Source organism: Phyllobates terribilis, unplaced genomic scaffold (genome assembly GCF_046119375.1).
Source record: "Phyllobates terribilis strain yellow unplaced genomic scaffold, ASM4611937v1 Scaffold_6579__1_contigs__length_43536, whole genome shotgun sequence".
Lineage (NCBI taxonomy): Eukaryota > Metazoa > Chordata > Amphibia > Anura > Dendrobatidae > Phyllobates > Phyllobates terribilis.
The window spans coordinates 11,695-29,456 of record NW_027369322.1 but is presented as its reverse complement, the minus strand read 5'-3'; the positions used below and the strand labels follow the sequence as shown (position 1 = coordinate 29,456).

The 17,762-nt window shown below is 41.3% G+C and overlaps 1 protein-coding gene across 1 annotated transcript; it reads left to right on the top strand.

Moving 5' to 3' along the window:
* Positions 1–3,138: 3,138 nt before the first annotated feature.
* LOC141251089 (uncharacterized) lies at positions 3,139–3,462 on the top strand. Its single transcript, XM_073670211.1, has one exon. The coding sequence runs from the start codon at positions 3,139–3,141 to the stop codon at positions 3,460–3,462; it is 324 nt and encodes a 107-aa protein (XP_073526312.1).
* Positions 3,463–17,762: the final 14,300 nt, after the last annotated feature.

Sequence of the window (17,762 nt, the reverse complement as noted above, 5' to 3'; positions counted from 1 at the left end):
CTAAAGCGCATTTACTGATTCTCTTTTTTTTTCTCTCTCTGCTTTGTCTATGTGGTTTTTGAATTAGCTTGCTAGGACTCCAGCTTCTCTTGTAGCGGTTTGTACTTCAAATAACAATATAGTATGCTTTGATTTTTATATCTCTGAGAGCCTTCCTCACCTGACTTGTCTTTACTTAAACTGCTCATCTTTCTCTCTTAAGATGTGTTTGACGTTTTAGCTAGCAAGCGCACTCTACTATCTTTCTTACCGTATGACTATGCTTTGAATTTTTCGATGATGTCAAAAGGGGGAAAAACACAGGTAAATTCCTCTTTGATTAAGGGGGAAGTTTGAGACCGTGTGCTTGAATTCAGGGGGAATTGAAAACTGGTATGTTTAAGTACCTTAGTAAGTTTCTTTGATACAATTCCGAATCTGAATACTTGATTAAATTGATATGATTGTCTTCATTATGGTCACTTAAGAAAGTATTCATGAGCTTACCTGTTCACAGTTTGTCATCATCAAAAAGGGGGAAATTGTTAGTTGAGCTTTAATCATCTTGTTAAAGCTTAATCTATTTCTCTTTGTTTTGATGATAACAAACTAATATGTTTAATCTCTTAGTGTTGTTAAGCCTTCCAGGTCATTTCCATATTTGTAAGGATGCGCTTAAGTCACTTAGAGATGCGCTTGACTGGTCACAGTCGCGCTTAACACCAAGCGGAGAAAGTAAGTTTCGCAAACGGTGTTTAATAAATCCATTCAAGACCAAGAAGTAAGAGTGATCGAGCTTCGAGGGCATAAGGATGCGCTTGAATGAAGTTGAAGAAAGTTGATCACGAGGTTCCACTGAAGCTTAGGGTGTGCCAGAGCGCAGGAGAACAAATCTGCACGCTACAAAGGCTGGTAAAGCGGGAGAGTGCAAGTTGCGTGCACAGGAAGGTGCGAGAAGAACTTTACACTCTTTGTGACGCCACTCCAGGGATCGCCAGCGTGGCAAGAGTTTGTTAGAGCTTAAAGCACACGGATTGCTTATGTGGCGTGGATCAACACATGGAGAACAAAACCAAATCACTCCAAGCCGTTGATTAATTCTGGTGAAGTGATCAAGGCACACGGATTGATGAGGTGGCATTTTATATAGTCTTTGTTTGTTACACGGTTAAGCTATAGGGTTAGCTTAAGACTTGTGTATAAATAGAGTACTATTTCATTCATTTCAAGGGTTGCAAACGTAGAGAATATAGGAAGCTAGAGAGAGCTTAAGAGATATTTCGTTTGTAATCAGAGAGTGTTGAGAGTGCCTTTGTTCTTCAGGAGCTGAACTGAGAGTATTGTAGAGAGAGTTCTTACGAGTGAGCTTCTTGTGTTGAAGCGAGAGATTGTAATCACTTCTTAATCAATACAAGTGTAGTGGTGAGTTTTATCCCGAGTCAGCTAGTGACTTAGGGTTCTCACCTTTTGAAATTCTTGTGTGTGCAAATATAGGTGCGCTTTAACATCTTAAAGCGCGCTTTATTGTCTGTCTAACCTATTCCGCACTTAAGGACTTTAGTAAACTCATTACTAACAGTTCAACACGGGTTAAGTGCAAGCCAAGCATTCAAAGCGCAATTGAATCCTTGTTAAGCGCAACTAAGGCTTAATGAACCTTAGTGACAGAGAACAATAGCTGATCAAAACACGTGTTCTCTACTTTGGTAACGTGTTATTTCCAACAAAAGATCAAGGCGCTAAGCGAGACCTGACAAACGTTAACTGCTACAATTGTCAAGAAAAGGGTCACTTAGCAAAAATATGCACGAAATCGAAGGTCGCTGCGAGCTCTTCATCCAGTGAACCTAAGAAGGTGTTCTTCACCACTTGGGGAGATTCAGATGAAGAACTGGATCTTGGCGAAGACATGCAAGGACGTTGCCTTATGGCCCAAGAAGAATCTGATGATGATCAACCTGTTCAGGTATCTTCTATAAAATTAAGCGTCCTTCCCAAACAAGATCTAATTGATCTCTGTCAAGGTCTGATTGAAAAAAATAATTTGCTAATGACTCAGAATACTGAGTAAACTGACGAAATTAGCGTCCTTAAAACTGAAACACTCGAGATGACCAAAAATCTTAAGGGTGAAACGGTTGTCGTTACAAAGTTTTGTGAACTTTGTAAAGGCAAACGCAGCGCCCTTCCTTCAGACTCGAATGTTTCAGCTCAACTTGACACAATCCTGGCTGAAATTGACAACTGAATCAGTCTATTGAGGCAAAGACTGTCAACCAAACAGTGTTTGTCCGATCTAGACCCGGTTTAGGGTATACATCTGAGCTTGCCCCTTCTAAGGATTTATCTCTGACTGAAAGAACCTTAAACTTTCTCAAGATTTACAGTCTTTTAAAAGTAAAAATGATTATCTGGAAAACAAGATAAGGGCACTTGAACAAAATCCAAAAGACACTAAGTGGTATCATGGGGAACCAGCACACAAGATGTACGTCAAACAAGCAAGAACTAAGCCCAAGAATATTAAGCTTGAAAAACAAGCGCCCTTCCGGCCAGGAAAGGGTAAGTACGGGTATGTGCGAGGCAATTTGTATTGCACGCACTGTGGCAACAATGGTCACATGGTTCATGAGTGCGCTTCTAAGCAAGCTATCAGAGAAAAGAACCGTGCCAGATATGCGCCCAAGCCACATATAATAGTAGACCTGAATGATCCCTCATATTATGACCCAATAGAGCCCAAGCATGCTAATAGGCCAAAAAGGGAAATATCTAGGGGAACTACTACTAATCCACCCACGAGGCCTCGACTTCGATGGGAACCAAAAATCTGATGTTTCTTGAATACAGGTTGAAGCGAGGAGCAAATGGTATATCGACAGTGGGTGCTCTTGCCATATGACAGGGGACCCGAATTTTCTACTCTCGCTTCAATCCAGCGAAGGAGGCTCCATATCCTTCGGAGATAAGAAACAAGGACGCATCAAGGCCACATGAAGCGTTCAACTCACCCCAAATATTCAAATACGCAATGTGAGCTTAGTAGACAGCCTCAGATTCAACCTCTTGAGTGTTGCTCAAATCTGTGATCAAGGTCCAAACGAAGTGACGTTCACTACTTCAGAATGCTTCGTCAAAGATTCATACAAGGAGGTAATTATGAAAGGTAATAGGGTCGATAATACTTATCTTTTTGATCACTACTTTGTTCCCTCCAAACACCTCTGTCTAGCGACCCTGGAAGAACAGTCAAATATGTGGCATCAACGACTGGGGCACGCTAGTCTTCATCTCCTACACAAGTTACAAGCTAGGGGACTACCGGATATAAAGCTAGATACAATGACTCACTGCTCAGAGTGCACTAGAGCCAAGATTACAAGAAAATCATTAGCGCCCCCCAAGAAGTCAGTTACTACCAAGCGACCCTTGGAACTGCTTCACATGGACTTATGCGGACCCATTCGCCTACAGAGTACATGAGGTAAGCAATATATTTTTGTAATTGTTGATGACTTCTCCCGTTATACCTGGACACTTTTCCTTAGAACTAAGGATGAGGCCTTCGAGGAGTTCTCATCTTTAGTTCTACTTCTGGAAAAACAATTAGGAGTCCCTCTCAGCTCTATTCGCTCAGACCATGGGCTAGAGTTCGAGAACGGATAATTCTTACAATTTTGCAGGGAACGCCGCATCCATCACAATTTCTCAGCACCCCGTACTCCTCAACAAAACGGTGTAGTGGAGCGTAAAAACAGGACGCTGGAAGAAATGGCGCGCACAATGCTACTGGGAAGCTCCCTTCCATCACACTACTGGGCACAAGCGGTTAGTACTGCATGTTATATTATGAACCGTGCAATGATGAGGCCGATCCTTGAGAAGACGCCTTACGAGCTCATCAAAGGAAACAATCCAAACCTGTCTCATCTACGCGTTTTTGGCTGTAAGTGTTACGTGCACAACAACGGTAAGGATGACCTAGGTAAATTTGATACTAGAAACGATGAGGCCGTTTTTCTTGGATATGCTTCTTCTAGTAAATGTTACAGGGTGCTTAACAAGCATACAAGAAAGGTGGAGGAGAGCATTCATGTTTCCTTTGACGAGCGCCCAATTCCAGAGGTCGCTGCGAGTGACGCTGAGTCGAGCGAGGCTACTCCAATTATCATGCCTTCTCACCGTCCTTCCTCAGTCTCATCTCATGCGACGGACAATGACGAGGACGAGGAAGCTCCCCAGTCTCCCTCACATACATGCGTACAAGGAGACAACCCCGACCTCGAGGCCGTAGATGAGGATGCTCAGGACGAGGCATCTGAAGAGGATCCCCAACCGATGAAGGCATCAATCCAGGTGAAGACGTGGCGGCTCCCCCTATCGCTAGCTCAAGCAATCTGCCTGCGTCAGCGACTCCTTTCACGTTTTCTTCACCACCTCGCTCAGCCTCTACTTCGACAAGGCAAGGCCCAGGGAGACCCTCCAAGACCAGAGGAAGGCCCCCCCAAAGCCACAGCTCCAATGAAGAAGGCTTCAGCAACCCTACGGACGGACGCTTCTGCAGCCGCACCGCCTTCAGAGACTCCAGCCTCATCCTCAGCGACCCTTCCTCCTGCTTCAGCGACCCCAGCACCACCGTCAACCTCTACTTCTGCCTCGGCTTCACTTGACCTGATTCCTGAAGCCTTGACGATGAATACCAGGAACTACCAGCAGAAGAGTTCCCATAAGCCTGACCAGATTCTCACACCCTTCTCCGACCGAGTCTCACACTCTCTCAGCTCCATAACTTGGCAGCCTTCCATTCGTTCGTATCCCTTGTAGAGCCAAAGAATATCAAGGAAGCCCTCCAGCACCCGGACTGGATAGTAGCCATGCAAGAGGAGCTACAGGAGTTCGTGCGACACAAAGTTTGGCGACTTGTTCCAAGGCCACCCAACAAGTCCATTATAGGGACGCGCTGGGTGTTTAGGAACAAGTTGGACGACTTAGGCACCGTTGTGAGAAACAAAGCGAGACTGGTAGCGCAAGGATACAGTCAGCAAGAGGGCATTGATTATGATGAGACCTACGCTCCTGTCGCACGCCTAGAAGCCATCCGTCTCCTGATCGCTTTTGCAGCCTTGAAGAATTTCAAGCTATATCAGATGGACGTGAAGACAGCTTTCTTGAACGGCAGCCTGAACGAGGAGGTATATGTCAAGCAACCTCTAGGTTTCAAGGATCCCAACTTTCCAGACCATGTTTACTTCCTCGACAAGGCACTCTATGGCCTTAAGCAAGCCCCTCGGGCGTGGTATGACTGCTTATCCGAGTTTCTGATCAAGCATAATTACCGAAGGGGCGCTGTGGACAAGACGTTGTTCATAAGGGAGCTGAAAGGGGACCTCATTATTGTTCAAGTCTACGTCGACGACATCATTTTTTGCTCAACTAACGACGAACTTGTACAAGACTTCAGGGAGACCATGTCCTCACGCTTCAACATGAGTCTTATAAGGGAGCTCAACTACTTCCTTGGCTTACAAGTTACTCAGAAGAAGGAAGGTATCCAGATTCATCAACAGAAATACTTGCGCGAGATGCTGAAGAAGTTTTCTATGGACACGAGCAAGCCTTTCCCTACTCCCATCTCCACCACTACGAAGCTGGACGCAGACCTGAGTGGAGAGAAGGTGGACGAGACTGCATACAGAGGGATGGTAGGGTCCCTTATGTATCTCACTGCCTCGCGACCTGATATTGTATTTTCTGTGAGCTTATGCGCGAGATCCCAGAGCGACCCAAGGGCCAGTCACCTTCAGAATATCAAGCGGATTTTTCGTTACTTGAAGGGCACTGAGAACCTATGTCTTTGGTATCCTAAGGGAGGCTCCCTGTCTCTCATAGGGTATTCAGGTGCTGACTACGCCGGGTACCTCGTGGATTGCAAGAGTACCTCTGGAATGGCCCAATTCTTGGGTCCCTCACTCATCTCTTGGGGCTCAAAGAAGCAAAACTGCATAGCGACCTCAACTACGGAAGCCGAATACATTGCAGCGGCCCTTTGCGCGTCCCAAGTGATCTGGCTCAAACAACAATTGGTGGACTTCGGCGTCACGCTTGGCACTACAGAGATTCGATGTGACAACACGAGCGCAATCAACGTTTCCGAGAACCCTGTCCATCATGCGAGGACCAAACACATTGATGTTAGACATCACTTCCTTAGAGATCACGTGGAGAAGAAGAATATCAAGCTCACTTTTTGCAGAACTGAGGAGCAAGTCGCCGACATATTCACTAAGCCTCTAAACAGGTTGCCCTTCCTCCACCTAAGGTTGCTACTGGGGATGATCCCTATTGACTAAGGTAATCATGGTAAGCATGATAAGTTCCATCCATATTGACTAAATTATGCATATTTGTACTTCATATGGGGAGCTTTAGGAATGAGGATTAGTACTATCTTCTTTGTGTGTCTTATCTATTTTAGAGGATCATAAAAAGCATGATTGCACTTGAGCTTCATTCTTGATTAAGTGTTCCTTACTTTGCATGCTTATTCATATTCAACCCTCTAGTAAGACATGATGATCGCTTCTAGCCCTTTACAAAGCCAAACGAGATATGATTCATGCTTACGCTTCCCACCATAAATCCCTCTCCTCTGTAACGCTTCCAAACCCAACTAGCCACATTTGGAAGTATTCATGAGTGAATACATATGTTTCAGCTTACCCTGAGTGACTTTGTGTGTGTTATATTCTATTTTCCCTGCGTGCAATACATGATATTCTACATGTACATTCCATGTTTCCTTGTGTAACATTTTTTGTGTACAAGTTTATATTTCTATTGCCTCAGATTATTGTGTTGTAATACACATTGTACTTTACTTCTATCTTAAGTCACGCTTTCTTAATCCCTGGGTAAGACTGAGTTTGGGTGGTAAGGACGCTGGTACGTGTCGCTCAAAAAGGACGCTCAGAATCCACGTGTTGAGTTGTGCTACACGCGTCCTCAATTTTTCATGCAGCGTTCAAAACGTGTGACCGTTGGTGTTTTAGCCGTTGGCAAGTGTATTTTGCGCTGGATCCGTGTCAGAATCAGAGAGCCGTTTGAGATTGAGTCGTTACTTTGTGACCGTTGGAGTGCTAGAGTCTTGAGCACGCTGAGTTTGAGATGACCTATAAATAGGTATGTAAAGACCTTCTTTTTACGTTACCTTATTTCTCTCTCTCTCTCTCATCTGCTCTCATCCTCTATCTCCAACCTCTCCCATCTTTACTCTCTCTCATCCTCATCCTCTGACCATGACATCATCCGACTCCACCCAAAGTTCCATCCTAGCCAAGCTCTCACCTGCAGAAAAGGCCGCTTATCTCGAATTCCTGGCCTCTAAACAATCACAGTCCTTCAAAACACAGACCACCCATACACCTCCACAACCCACAAAAACACAATCCCACCAAACTGTAACCCCTCAAACTCAGCCTGCTCAGGATAAATCGTCCCATGCACATTCTGAGGAGCATGCTGCTGAGGAGCGCGAGAAATCGAGATCACCTACTCCATCTCCAGTGCGCGACCCTCCACCGCCTCAGTTTATGGAGATTGAAGATTCGCCTGTTAAGCCGAAGAGAAAGCAAGCAGTTTCTGGCTCCGGTGAGTCGCTCTCTCCAAAGAAGGGTAAGGCACTTGTGGTGCATGAGGATCCGATTTCTGAACCGGAGTTCGAGCCGTAAGCTCACTTGATTCTCACAACTCCAGTATTACAGCCCGGTTAGTTCAGTAGCGCTTCTAAGAAGCGACCTCGCCATATTATTCATGCTGAATCAGATGAAGAAGAGGAGGCAGCCAATGACGAAGAGGAAACTGCACCTGTGGTGACAAAGTCTCTCCCTGCTTCAACATCTGAGAAGTCTAAAGGAAAAAGAGTAAAGCGCTTACAAGGTACGACTAGCTCTCAGCTACCAGTTGTTCCAGTTTCTAGACCTCCTATAGCAGCGGGGGTAGCCAAGAGATCATTGTTGTCGCCAGTAATCACAGCGCAAGAGACGTGGAAAGCGCTGAAAGAGAAGTTTGAGCTCGATGAAGCACTCGACATGCTCAGCTTACAGGGTTGGGATACCCTTGAAGTGGCCCCGACACGAGCAAATCCAAACCTTGTGCGAGCTTTATACTCTCACATGAAACCATACGAGCCAGTGGACGCTAATCATCCAAGCGAGATGATCGTTGTTACCTGGAACAAGAAGCCACTTTTCATTCCAGTTGCGCATCTGGATGAGGTAATAAATATGGAGACTGGGCAGGGTAACTTCAACCATGTTTTGAAGTAGAACTGGCCGCGCGTGTCCGGCAAGCTGAAGCATGATCTTTTTAGTGAGTACGCCAATGAGAAGGAGCTGAAGGTAGACTACCTACCATATCCTCTTTGAGTTGTTCATTACATTATTGTGTGAAATATTATGCCAAGGAAAGATAAGCGGGATGTTGTGACAATCGCTGATGGGGTGCTGCTGCACAAGTGTTTGAAAAGGGAGCTCATAGACACTCCACAGATTATGTTCACGCACATGTACACCTCGCTGGCGAATACAAAAGCAGACATTCCTTTCCCGCATTTGGTAGCTAAGTTGATGCAGAAGCATTAGGTCTACAGCTCAGAGTTTGAAGAACAGTTTGACGAGGTTCTGTCTGAGAAGACTCTTGAAGATCTGGAAGATGCAGATTCTGATGAGCCAGAGACCAAGCCACCTCCTAAACTGTCGCTGCCCAAATCTGAAGATCAACTGTTTGCTTCTACATCAGCTGTGACCAATGTTGGTGTTATGCAGTCACTGGACATAATTGAGCGAGCTATAAGAGATGCTGCTAAGGAACAGAGTGAACGATTAGCCTTGATAGCTTATCAGCTTACTCAGATTGCTAAAGTTGCGAGCGAGATGCTTCAAGCGAAGAAGGATTGATGACTCAGATCAGTTCTTACCCAGATCTCTCTAAGCCTTTTGTCTAAGCTTGCCTCTATGTTGCCTAAGTGTTGTTTTTTGCTCATCCCGGTGATGTATATGTTTTTCAAATGAATAATATGCCTGCTTATCATTTTGCACTATTCCTGATTGATTGCTTGTGTGCTTATCTACGCATACTTTGGTCCTATTGATTTTAAGCATGCCTAGGAGTTAGTATACTTAAGGAGTTTTGAGAGTTCCCTATGCGTTGTACTTTGACTGCATTTTTGATGATATCAAAAGGGGGAATTTTGAAATGTGCATTTAGGAATGCTAATCTATTCACCAAAGTCAAGAAGGATTCAAACCCATGTCTTGATCTTAGGGGGAATGAAAGGCAAGCTGAAGAAAGGTAAGATGATGTGTAAGCAAGCTTGTTTCATAGTTCTATCTATTAAGCGAGATATTTTTCAAATCCATATGCTATCTTTGTGAATGAGTCAAATAAGTTTGAAATCATCAAAAGGGGGGAAATTGTTAATAAAGCTGAGGTAGCTTAACTATGTTCCTTAGTTTTGATGAGATCAAACTTAGACATTTTATTTGGAACTCAAAGTGTATGCAGAGTTTAAGGTAGCTTGAGGGTAGCTTGAAGTGATTTGAAGGTCGCTTAAAGCTTTGGTGGCAATAGTGTTCAGCGAGACCAGGCGAGCTGAAGTAATCAAGCTGAAAGGAGTCTATCTGGGAGGACGACTTAAAAGAAGGAAGAAAATGCTTTCTATACAAGCGACACGCACAGAAGGCTGGCAACTAAAGAGCACGTGTTAAATGCGTTCTTGATCAGTGCAAGTGGCACAGAAAGTTGCAGCGCGCGTCAGAAACAGTTAAGCCGGCTACTTACGTGGCAAGATGAGATTGGGCAGAGTAGGAGTTGCTCTAAACGGCCCAACAGACGCTTCTTGACAACCAATAAGGAATTAGCACGTGTTGTAATTCTGTATTGATGTTTAGCTAGCTTTAGTAGAATTCTATATATAGCTTTAGAGTAAGCTCGAGTATAGGATGATTATGAACTGTAATTGAAAGTCTTTGAGAGTATTGCTTAAGTCTTGTGTGAGAAAAAGAGAGAGAATAGTCTTTTGTAAACACAATTCTGAGAAGTTAAATACAATCAAAGTGAGATTACACAGAAACATTTTCTTGTTCGATACACTGTCTAACTTCTCTCTTCCGCCATTGTTACGAGTTTTAAGCTTCCCTAAGCACAACTCGTTGGAGAAGCTCACCGATCCTACAATTTATCATGAACCACAAATTTCAATATGGTTAAGAGTCAAAGCTACCCACTGTAACACCATAATTAAAAAATCTATTTTAAAAACTCTATATAATTCTATCTACAAAACTAAACTTTTCTACCAGCGAAAAATGAGAAATATAATTTTAATCACAAAGATTAGAAATGTTTCTTCTCTCCATCTTAAAATGCATTCATTAAGTGGTCAAAGCTAACCTTTCAAGTATGCACAACATTTCATAGTAAGGAGAAGTCGAATCGGAAGATGCAAGATTTTTTTCCCTTTATACTAAGACATTATTTTTAGTTTTGTTATTTCTTGACAACTGCTCTCCCTAGATTGTCATTATCATCTGGAACTTAGTAAAATATCTAAACCCATGGTCAGCTACTGTTAGTTACTAAATACATTTACTTTTTTTTTTTATTGAAGGTAAACAAAGGGATTCCTCCTTAACTTGGAGGCAATCCCGCATTATCATGCCTGATAATGCTTACGAAAGCAGTAAGAAAACTTAAGAGCAAAGGTTGTGAAGTCCACAACCTTTCTCGCAAAGTCTTGATAGAAATATCAAGTATCGTTCGAAAATTACAAGGATTACATAAAAATACTAGATAATCAAGATTTATGTTGTCCGCTTTCCTGGAAGCTATTAAATCCACAGCCTTGTTATTTTCTCTGAAGCAGTGAAAGATCGTTACTTCCTTGAAGTGTTGCATCGCATTGTTGATTTCTTGAATGATTGTTTGTATGCTCCACGGTACCAGCAAAATTTTCCGAATAGAATTGATTACTGTTAAATTATCGCCTTCAAAAATAATGTTGTGTAATTTCAAATGGCTTGCCAACTTAATCCCTTCAAGAGCCGCAGTTGCCTCTCCCTGGAGAGCTGAGTAAGCTTTAATAGAAGTACGATTAATTTTGATGACTTCGCCTTTGGAATTTCTAATGACATTACTTATGTACGAATCACCGTTGGGAAAGTAGGAAGCGTCGATGTTGATTTTGTACCAGTCTGCAGGTGGTCTGTTCCATGTGTAATTATGTTTCCTCCTATTACAAGAATGTGGAGGATTGATAATGGATCTTGAAGCGTTCTTGAGATTTTTGTGGACATGTTTGATCGAGTTGTAGTCTCTAGTCGCAGCCCAAGAATGAAATAATATAAATGCGGTGTCGATAGGATTCGATCTAGGAGTGCTATGTCTGTCGAATATCATTCGATTTCTGTTTTTCCATAATTCAAACCATAAGAAAAAGATAAGATCGACACTTTTGTTGTTGTAAAGAAAATCATGTTGGAAATTATTAGTACAAATATATTTAATTTTCTTCCCCGTACAGTGTTCAAGTATTTTGATCATATTAATAGTTACAGGGCATTGGAAGAAAAAGTGTGATGTAGTTTCGCAATAATGATTGCAGGGTGTGCAAAAATTTGGTACCTGGTTAAAGTATCTATTTAGTCTTTCTGTTATGGGAAGGCAGTCAGATAATGACTTCCACAAAAAAAATTTAATCTTTGGCGGAATATTAAGATTCCATACTTTAGTAAATACAGATGAGTTTGAATTTTTGATGCACTATTTTGTAAGTTGTATTGCACTTTTGGTTGTAAAATTTCCTGAGGTAGAAGGTTTCCAGATCAGATTATCATCCATATCCGATGATGGGATGTGAATTTTTATTATTTGGTTAACGATGTTTATGGGTAGAAGAGTAGCTAACTTAATAGGAACCCAATTTCTAGTGGGTGTAATGAACTCAGAAACTGTCGTATTATCGGAATGACGTAGAGGGTTGAAATAAGGTTTGATGTCAATATCCGAAATCCAGGAGTCGTGCCAAAATTTTATTTTCTTTCCATTACCCAGAGCCAGAAAAGGCCTTGTTTAAACTTGTCGCGCAAATGTAATAGACGTCCGAATTGCCAAGAATGTTTGAATTTTTTGTTATAAGAGAAGAGGTTTTTTGTTTAAAGTATTTCTCTTTAATGATCTGCACCCACATGTTAGAATCATTATCATTAAAAAAATTTTCCATAACAATTTCATTTGTAATGCAATGTTCATGTGTTCAGCTTTGTGGAGACCTACCCCACCATTAGATTTCGGTTGACCGATCTTATCCAACGAGAGAAGTGGTCGAGAATTGGGAGTAAATTTATTCCAAAAGAACTTCTTGTTGATGTCATCAATTTGGTTGTGGACTCCTGTTGGTAAATAAAAACTTTGCATTAAGTAGTTAGTCTATAACAGAAGATTAGATTGGATAAGGGTCGTCCTGCCTGCCTGAGAAAGAGTATTGGCTTTCCATTGTGATAGTTGATTATGTATATTAGAAATAGCATAATCAAAACATTCATTTTTTACCTTGCCTACAACTATAGGAATGCCCAAGTATTTTTCCATTGTTGTAGTAATACGTATTTGTAACTCGGAAGCTATGTTATTTCTCGTCACAGTGGTGATGTTTTTTGAAAATTGAAGTGAGCTTTTGTCATAATTTATTTTAAGGCCTGAGATGTTAGATAGGTGATCAAGAGTAGTTTTGATATACTTAGCATTTGTAACATTAGCATTTGCAAAAATAATGGTGTCATCAGCAAAGCTGAGAAAGGGGATGCATGTTACTCGGTTGCATATTTTAATTCCAACTTTATGGCCACGTTTGAGAGACTCAATTGTTAATGTTCTAGCTAAATATTCCATTGCTAAAATAAAGATAAATGGGACAATGAGATCCCCCTGTCGAATACCACAGGTCGGTTTGAAAATGGGTCCTGGCTCATTATTGACCAAAACCGAGAAGGAAGAAGATTTTATGCAGGTCATAACCAGATTTGTCCATTTGGTAGAGAAACCAAATGATAACATTATTTGTTGAATGAATGGCCATTGAGTTTTGTCATAGGCTTTTTTCATATCAATTTTAATGGCCATCCATCCCCTAGATCCTTTATTTTTCTTATGAAATGAGTCAAAAATATCATGTGCTATTAGAATATTATCTTGAATCAACCGTTCTTGTACAAAAACACCTTGGAGTGGGTGGATTATATTTGGTAGTAAATGTTTTATTCTGTTTGTGAGTAATTTAGTGATAATTTTATACATAGTGTTACATAGACTGATAGGTCTGAAATGATTAATGGTCTGTGGATTATTTGTCTTAGGAATGAGAGTTATAAAGGAGTAAGTAGAGTCAGTAAGTAAAATTTGACTATGAAAAAATGCCTGAACAGATCTAATCACAGAATTGCCGACCACATACCAGTATGCTTGATAGAATTCTGCCGGAAATCCATCCGGGCCACACGTTTTGTTCTTAGGTAAGTTCATGACAATATTTTTGACATCAATAGCAGTTGGGTTTTTTAACAGATCGACATTGTCCCTGTCCGTTATAAGGTGAGGGATAATTTTGAAGTCTTGAATATTTAATGTTTGGGTATGATATGGGTTAAACCGATTTTGTAAATCTTTAGTGATCGTGTCTTGAATCTGCTTTGGTTCGGAGACCTGGATACCATCTAGAGACGTAAATGACGAAATTTTTGTCTAAAAGCTCTCTGTTTAGCAACATTACTAAAATATTTAGTGTTCTTGTCCATATGGTAGGTATTTTGAATTTTGGCTCGTTGTACCCAGTATTTATGTTGAAAGGACAGTAAAACATTATATTGGCGTGTAACATTGTGTAGCTTATGGATTAAGTAAATATTATGAGGTTCTTGCAGGATCTATTGTTGGATATTATCTAGGTTTTGGGTGACGTTGAGAAGTTGGTTATGATTATTATCCATGAATTGTTTCCTCTAGTCTTTTAATAGATGCTTTAAGTGACGTTGTTTCATGTAGAGATTAAACATGAATGATCCCTCATGGTTCAGAGTACAGGCCTGTTTAACCAGGTGGATGTAGGATGGATGTTCAATACACGAATTTTCAAAACGAAATGGATAGTTTTTACGTGGTTGTTTATTGTCCAGGTTCAAGATTACACAACAATGATCAGAAGTTGTAAATGGAAGATGCGTGACCTTAATTGATTTAAACCAATTAGTAAGGCATGTTTGAATCATGCACCTATCTAATTTTCCATAATGTTGTTTGCAATGTGATTAGATTTCCTCCAAGTGAAAGGGAATCCTGTATGGGGAACTGTAGAGAGACCAAATTGATGAGAAAGGTCCGCAATTCTATGAAATTGTTAGGGTTGTTGGGCATTCCCACCCCATTTATCCATTGGACACGCAATTTCATTGAAGTCGCCTATAATTAAGAACGGAAGATTAAATTTCACAATTTTTCGGTATAATTTGTCCCAGTATGCCGGTTTGCTAGAGTTGTCTGCATGAGCATAAATGAAAAATAGAAGGATGTCCATGTTTTGATTTTTTTATCGAAGAATAATTAGGTTGTTTTTATTGTATTGAATAGAGAATGCGTTCACCAAATACGAATTTGAGATTAGAATCCATAAACCGCCCCTAGCTTGATCAGCAGGGATAATGTACATGTGCTTGAAACCTAACTTATGAAGGAAATTATTGTTAGGGATATTATTAGACATAGTTTCTGCCAGACATAAGATATCAATAGATTTAGCTCTTTTTAGAAATGTAATTTCAGTCCAGAAATCAGGTCTTCTAGTGCCCCGACAATTCCAATATGCTATGTTCATGAAAAGCTTTTTTTAATATGAGCCAGAGCGTGGGTAACCCACAAAATATATAGTATAAGAGGATCCCCTGGAAGGGACAATTTGTAGTTCAACCAATAATGGTGCCCCACATATAATAATATCCAAATAGGTGAATTGTGATTATTAAGCAAAGACCCGAAAAAAAAATGTCAGGATCCCACATTAAGAGGGAGCGCCTAACAGAATTGCGGTAGTGTAAACAATAGAAACAAATGAACCGATGGAACCAGCCCACATCCGAGAACGAATGGGCCTTGTGGTACCAAGTTATTTGGAAGGCCCAAACAAGATTTGGACCCCTGCCACACAGATTCACATGATAATGGAAATGAGAAGTGGAAATCTGATTAGCCAATTGGGTGTAGGCCCTTTTTAAGTATGCTTTAATTATATGTGGGCTAGTATTATGCTGGTCCAAATTAAAGAACCAAACTAGATGGATATAGACATATATGGACCGTTTAAATATATGGGCCTTATTACTATGCAAGAGATAACTATCAGCCCAATTAGACATCACACGTGCAAGTCGTATAGGAACCTGTAAAGTCGGCTTAACAATCATCGTCTTCCTCTGTTCAGAGATGTGAACAATAATGGCTATGGAAGAAAAATTCCAATCTCTGGAAATAAATTCAGATGATATATAATCGATCAACCAAAATTTATAACGCAGATTAAGGTTTTGATAATTAAAGTAATATCCCTTAACGGTAAGTTGAAAACTGGAATGTTCGCCTAAATTCTCACAATCAGAGATGTTGAGCAAATATGGATAAGACCAGATAACAGTGCTATAATAAAAGTGAGAGCGATTCCTAGGGGAATCAAGATGGTTTATCAGTAAATAAGAACATTGATGAGAGCGATTCTCGAAAGAATCAAGGAAGTATGAAATTAGAGTTGAAGATGAGAACATACCTGTACAGAAGCCATATTTACAAACAAATATACAAGCTATACACACCTCCTTAAGAGGAGGGGTGGAGTGCCTCAGCAGTTTCCTAAACCGACGGGAACAAACTGAGAGAGAGGTTAGAGCTCCTCTCTCTAACTTCTTTTGTTAGAAGTTTTGTTCTAAATACATTTACTTTTAATATCAAACTGAATACTGATACGTCTGCAAATAAGATACATATTTAGCCACACAAATTTAGTAAACATTAATCAGAATGCATTATTTTTTAGCAGCCTGTCAAAAAAAATAAAGCAGCTTCTTGTGGCGTTAGATTCTTACAAGGCAACCCTATCTACTCCTTTATCTTCATTATTGCAATACAATTTATATCTAGATCCTTACAATATTATTGGTCATGGCAAAATCAACCGTTGGAAATTAACATCACTCCCAATGGTTCTGTCACTCCACTATTGAGCTTTGACAATTGTCGGAGCCCGGGAATCTTCGTGTAGTCAACACTCTAAGCGAGGGCTTTGAATTGTTTGAGGATGGATGGAAACCGTTTTTCGTGAAGTTGAGGATGATCTTCATGTGGTAACGGGCTTCATGTTGTAATGGTCTTCGTGTGGTAGTGGGCTTCGTGTACCTGCATATCAAACCCAGAGGAGGGAGGCCTCTGGATTTGACTCTCCGACACTCAAGTTACATTTCATTCGTGAAAGTTGGCTATACAAAATAAAATAGTATAATTTGCGTAAGGCAAGGAGAAGAAAAGGAAAAGTGCTCGCGAAGACGTAATGGCGATAGTGTTGTGTGCGAGTGTATATGAAGTAAGAAGAGAGCTCTCGATTTACTATAAATGTCAAGGATGAACAGTGATCAGTCGCTTTCACCTTCCAAACCCCTATTTATAGGCTGACGTCATAACTAGGTCTTGGGCTTTTTCCTTGTTGGACCGAGCTCTCTCATATTCCAGTGGGCCTTGATTAGGGGGTCCAACATCCACCCCCCTAGGGTTTACGTGTTTCGTACACGGAAAGCGTAGCCTTCTCGTTGGAAACCCTTTGCATTTTTGTGAACGCGCATAAATATGGATCCCTGCTTGTTGTCACGTGTCCGCATTTGGTTGGAGGTCCTATGATGCCTCGATCGCGCTATAAAAAGGGGATCTGACGCTCGACTTCTACATTTCCCCCCTGCATCTCTCTTCCTTCTTCAAAACTCTCCCTTGCGTCATCCATCTTCTCCGGCAATCTTCTTATTCTCCAACGACTACTCTGGATGCGCTGGCTTGTTGCAGGCCTCGTGAGTTCTCTGTCCAACCTCCTACTCCTCCTCTTGTTTATTGGACCGTCATGTCAGATTAGTGTTTCCTGCGTAATCTGGCCTCCCTTTTCATTTATTTACTTCGCCGTTAGCATTCTTCTTTCCGACATGTTACTTCGGCAAGGAAGAATTTGGGTCGTCGGGGTGGGGGAGGAAACACCGGGAAGGAAGGAGCCTCCATCCTAACTTTTCCGGGTGATATTAGAGAGGTCTAATCCCTCGCCACCCACCGTCGTCCATTTTCTCTCCCGACTGTTCTTCTTCCTTGTCATCACATCATGGCTGTCATTTCAAATTCATCCTTGTCACATCACTACTTCCGCCGTTTCAACTTCTTCACATATTTCGGGGCTTGAATAGGAAAGTTCCCTTTTTACCCCTGCCTTTTGGCCTTCCTTTCCTTTTGAATTAAGCATCCGAGTTTCTTTCTCGGGAACGATAAATGTTGTTTTTTCGCGAGAATCCTAGTTTTTGTTCGAACGATATTTCGCGAGAATCTCTTATATTTATCAAACTCCTCAAAACTAACTCACGCTTAATTTAGGTTCTAGCTCTTCAAACGCCCCGCATTCGACATCTTCGTCCAACGCTTCCTCATCTAATACCGATCACGAT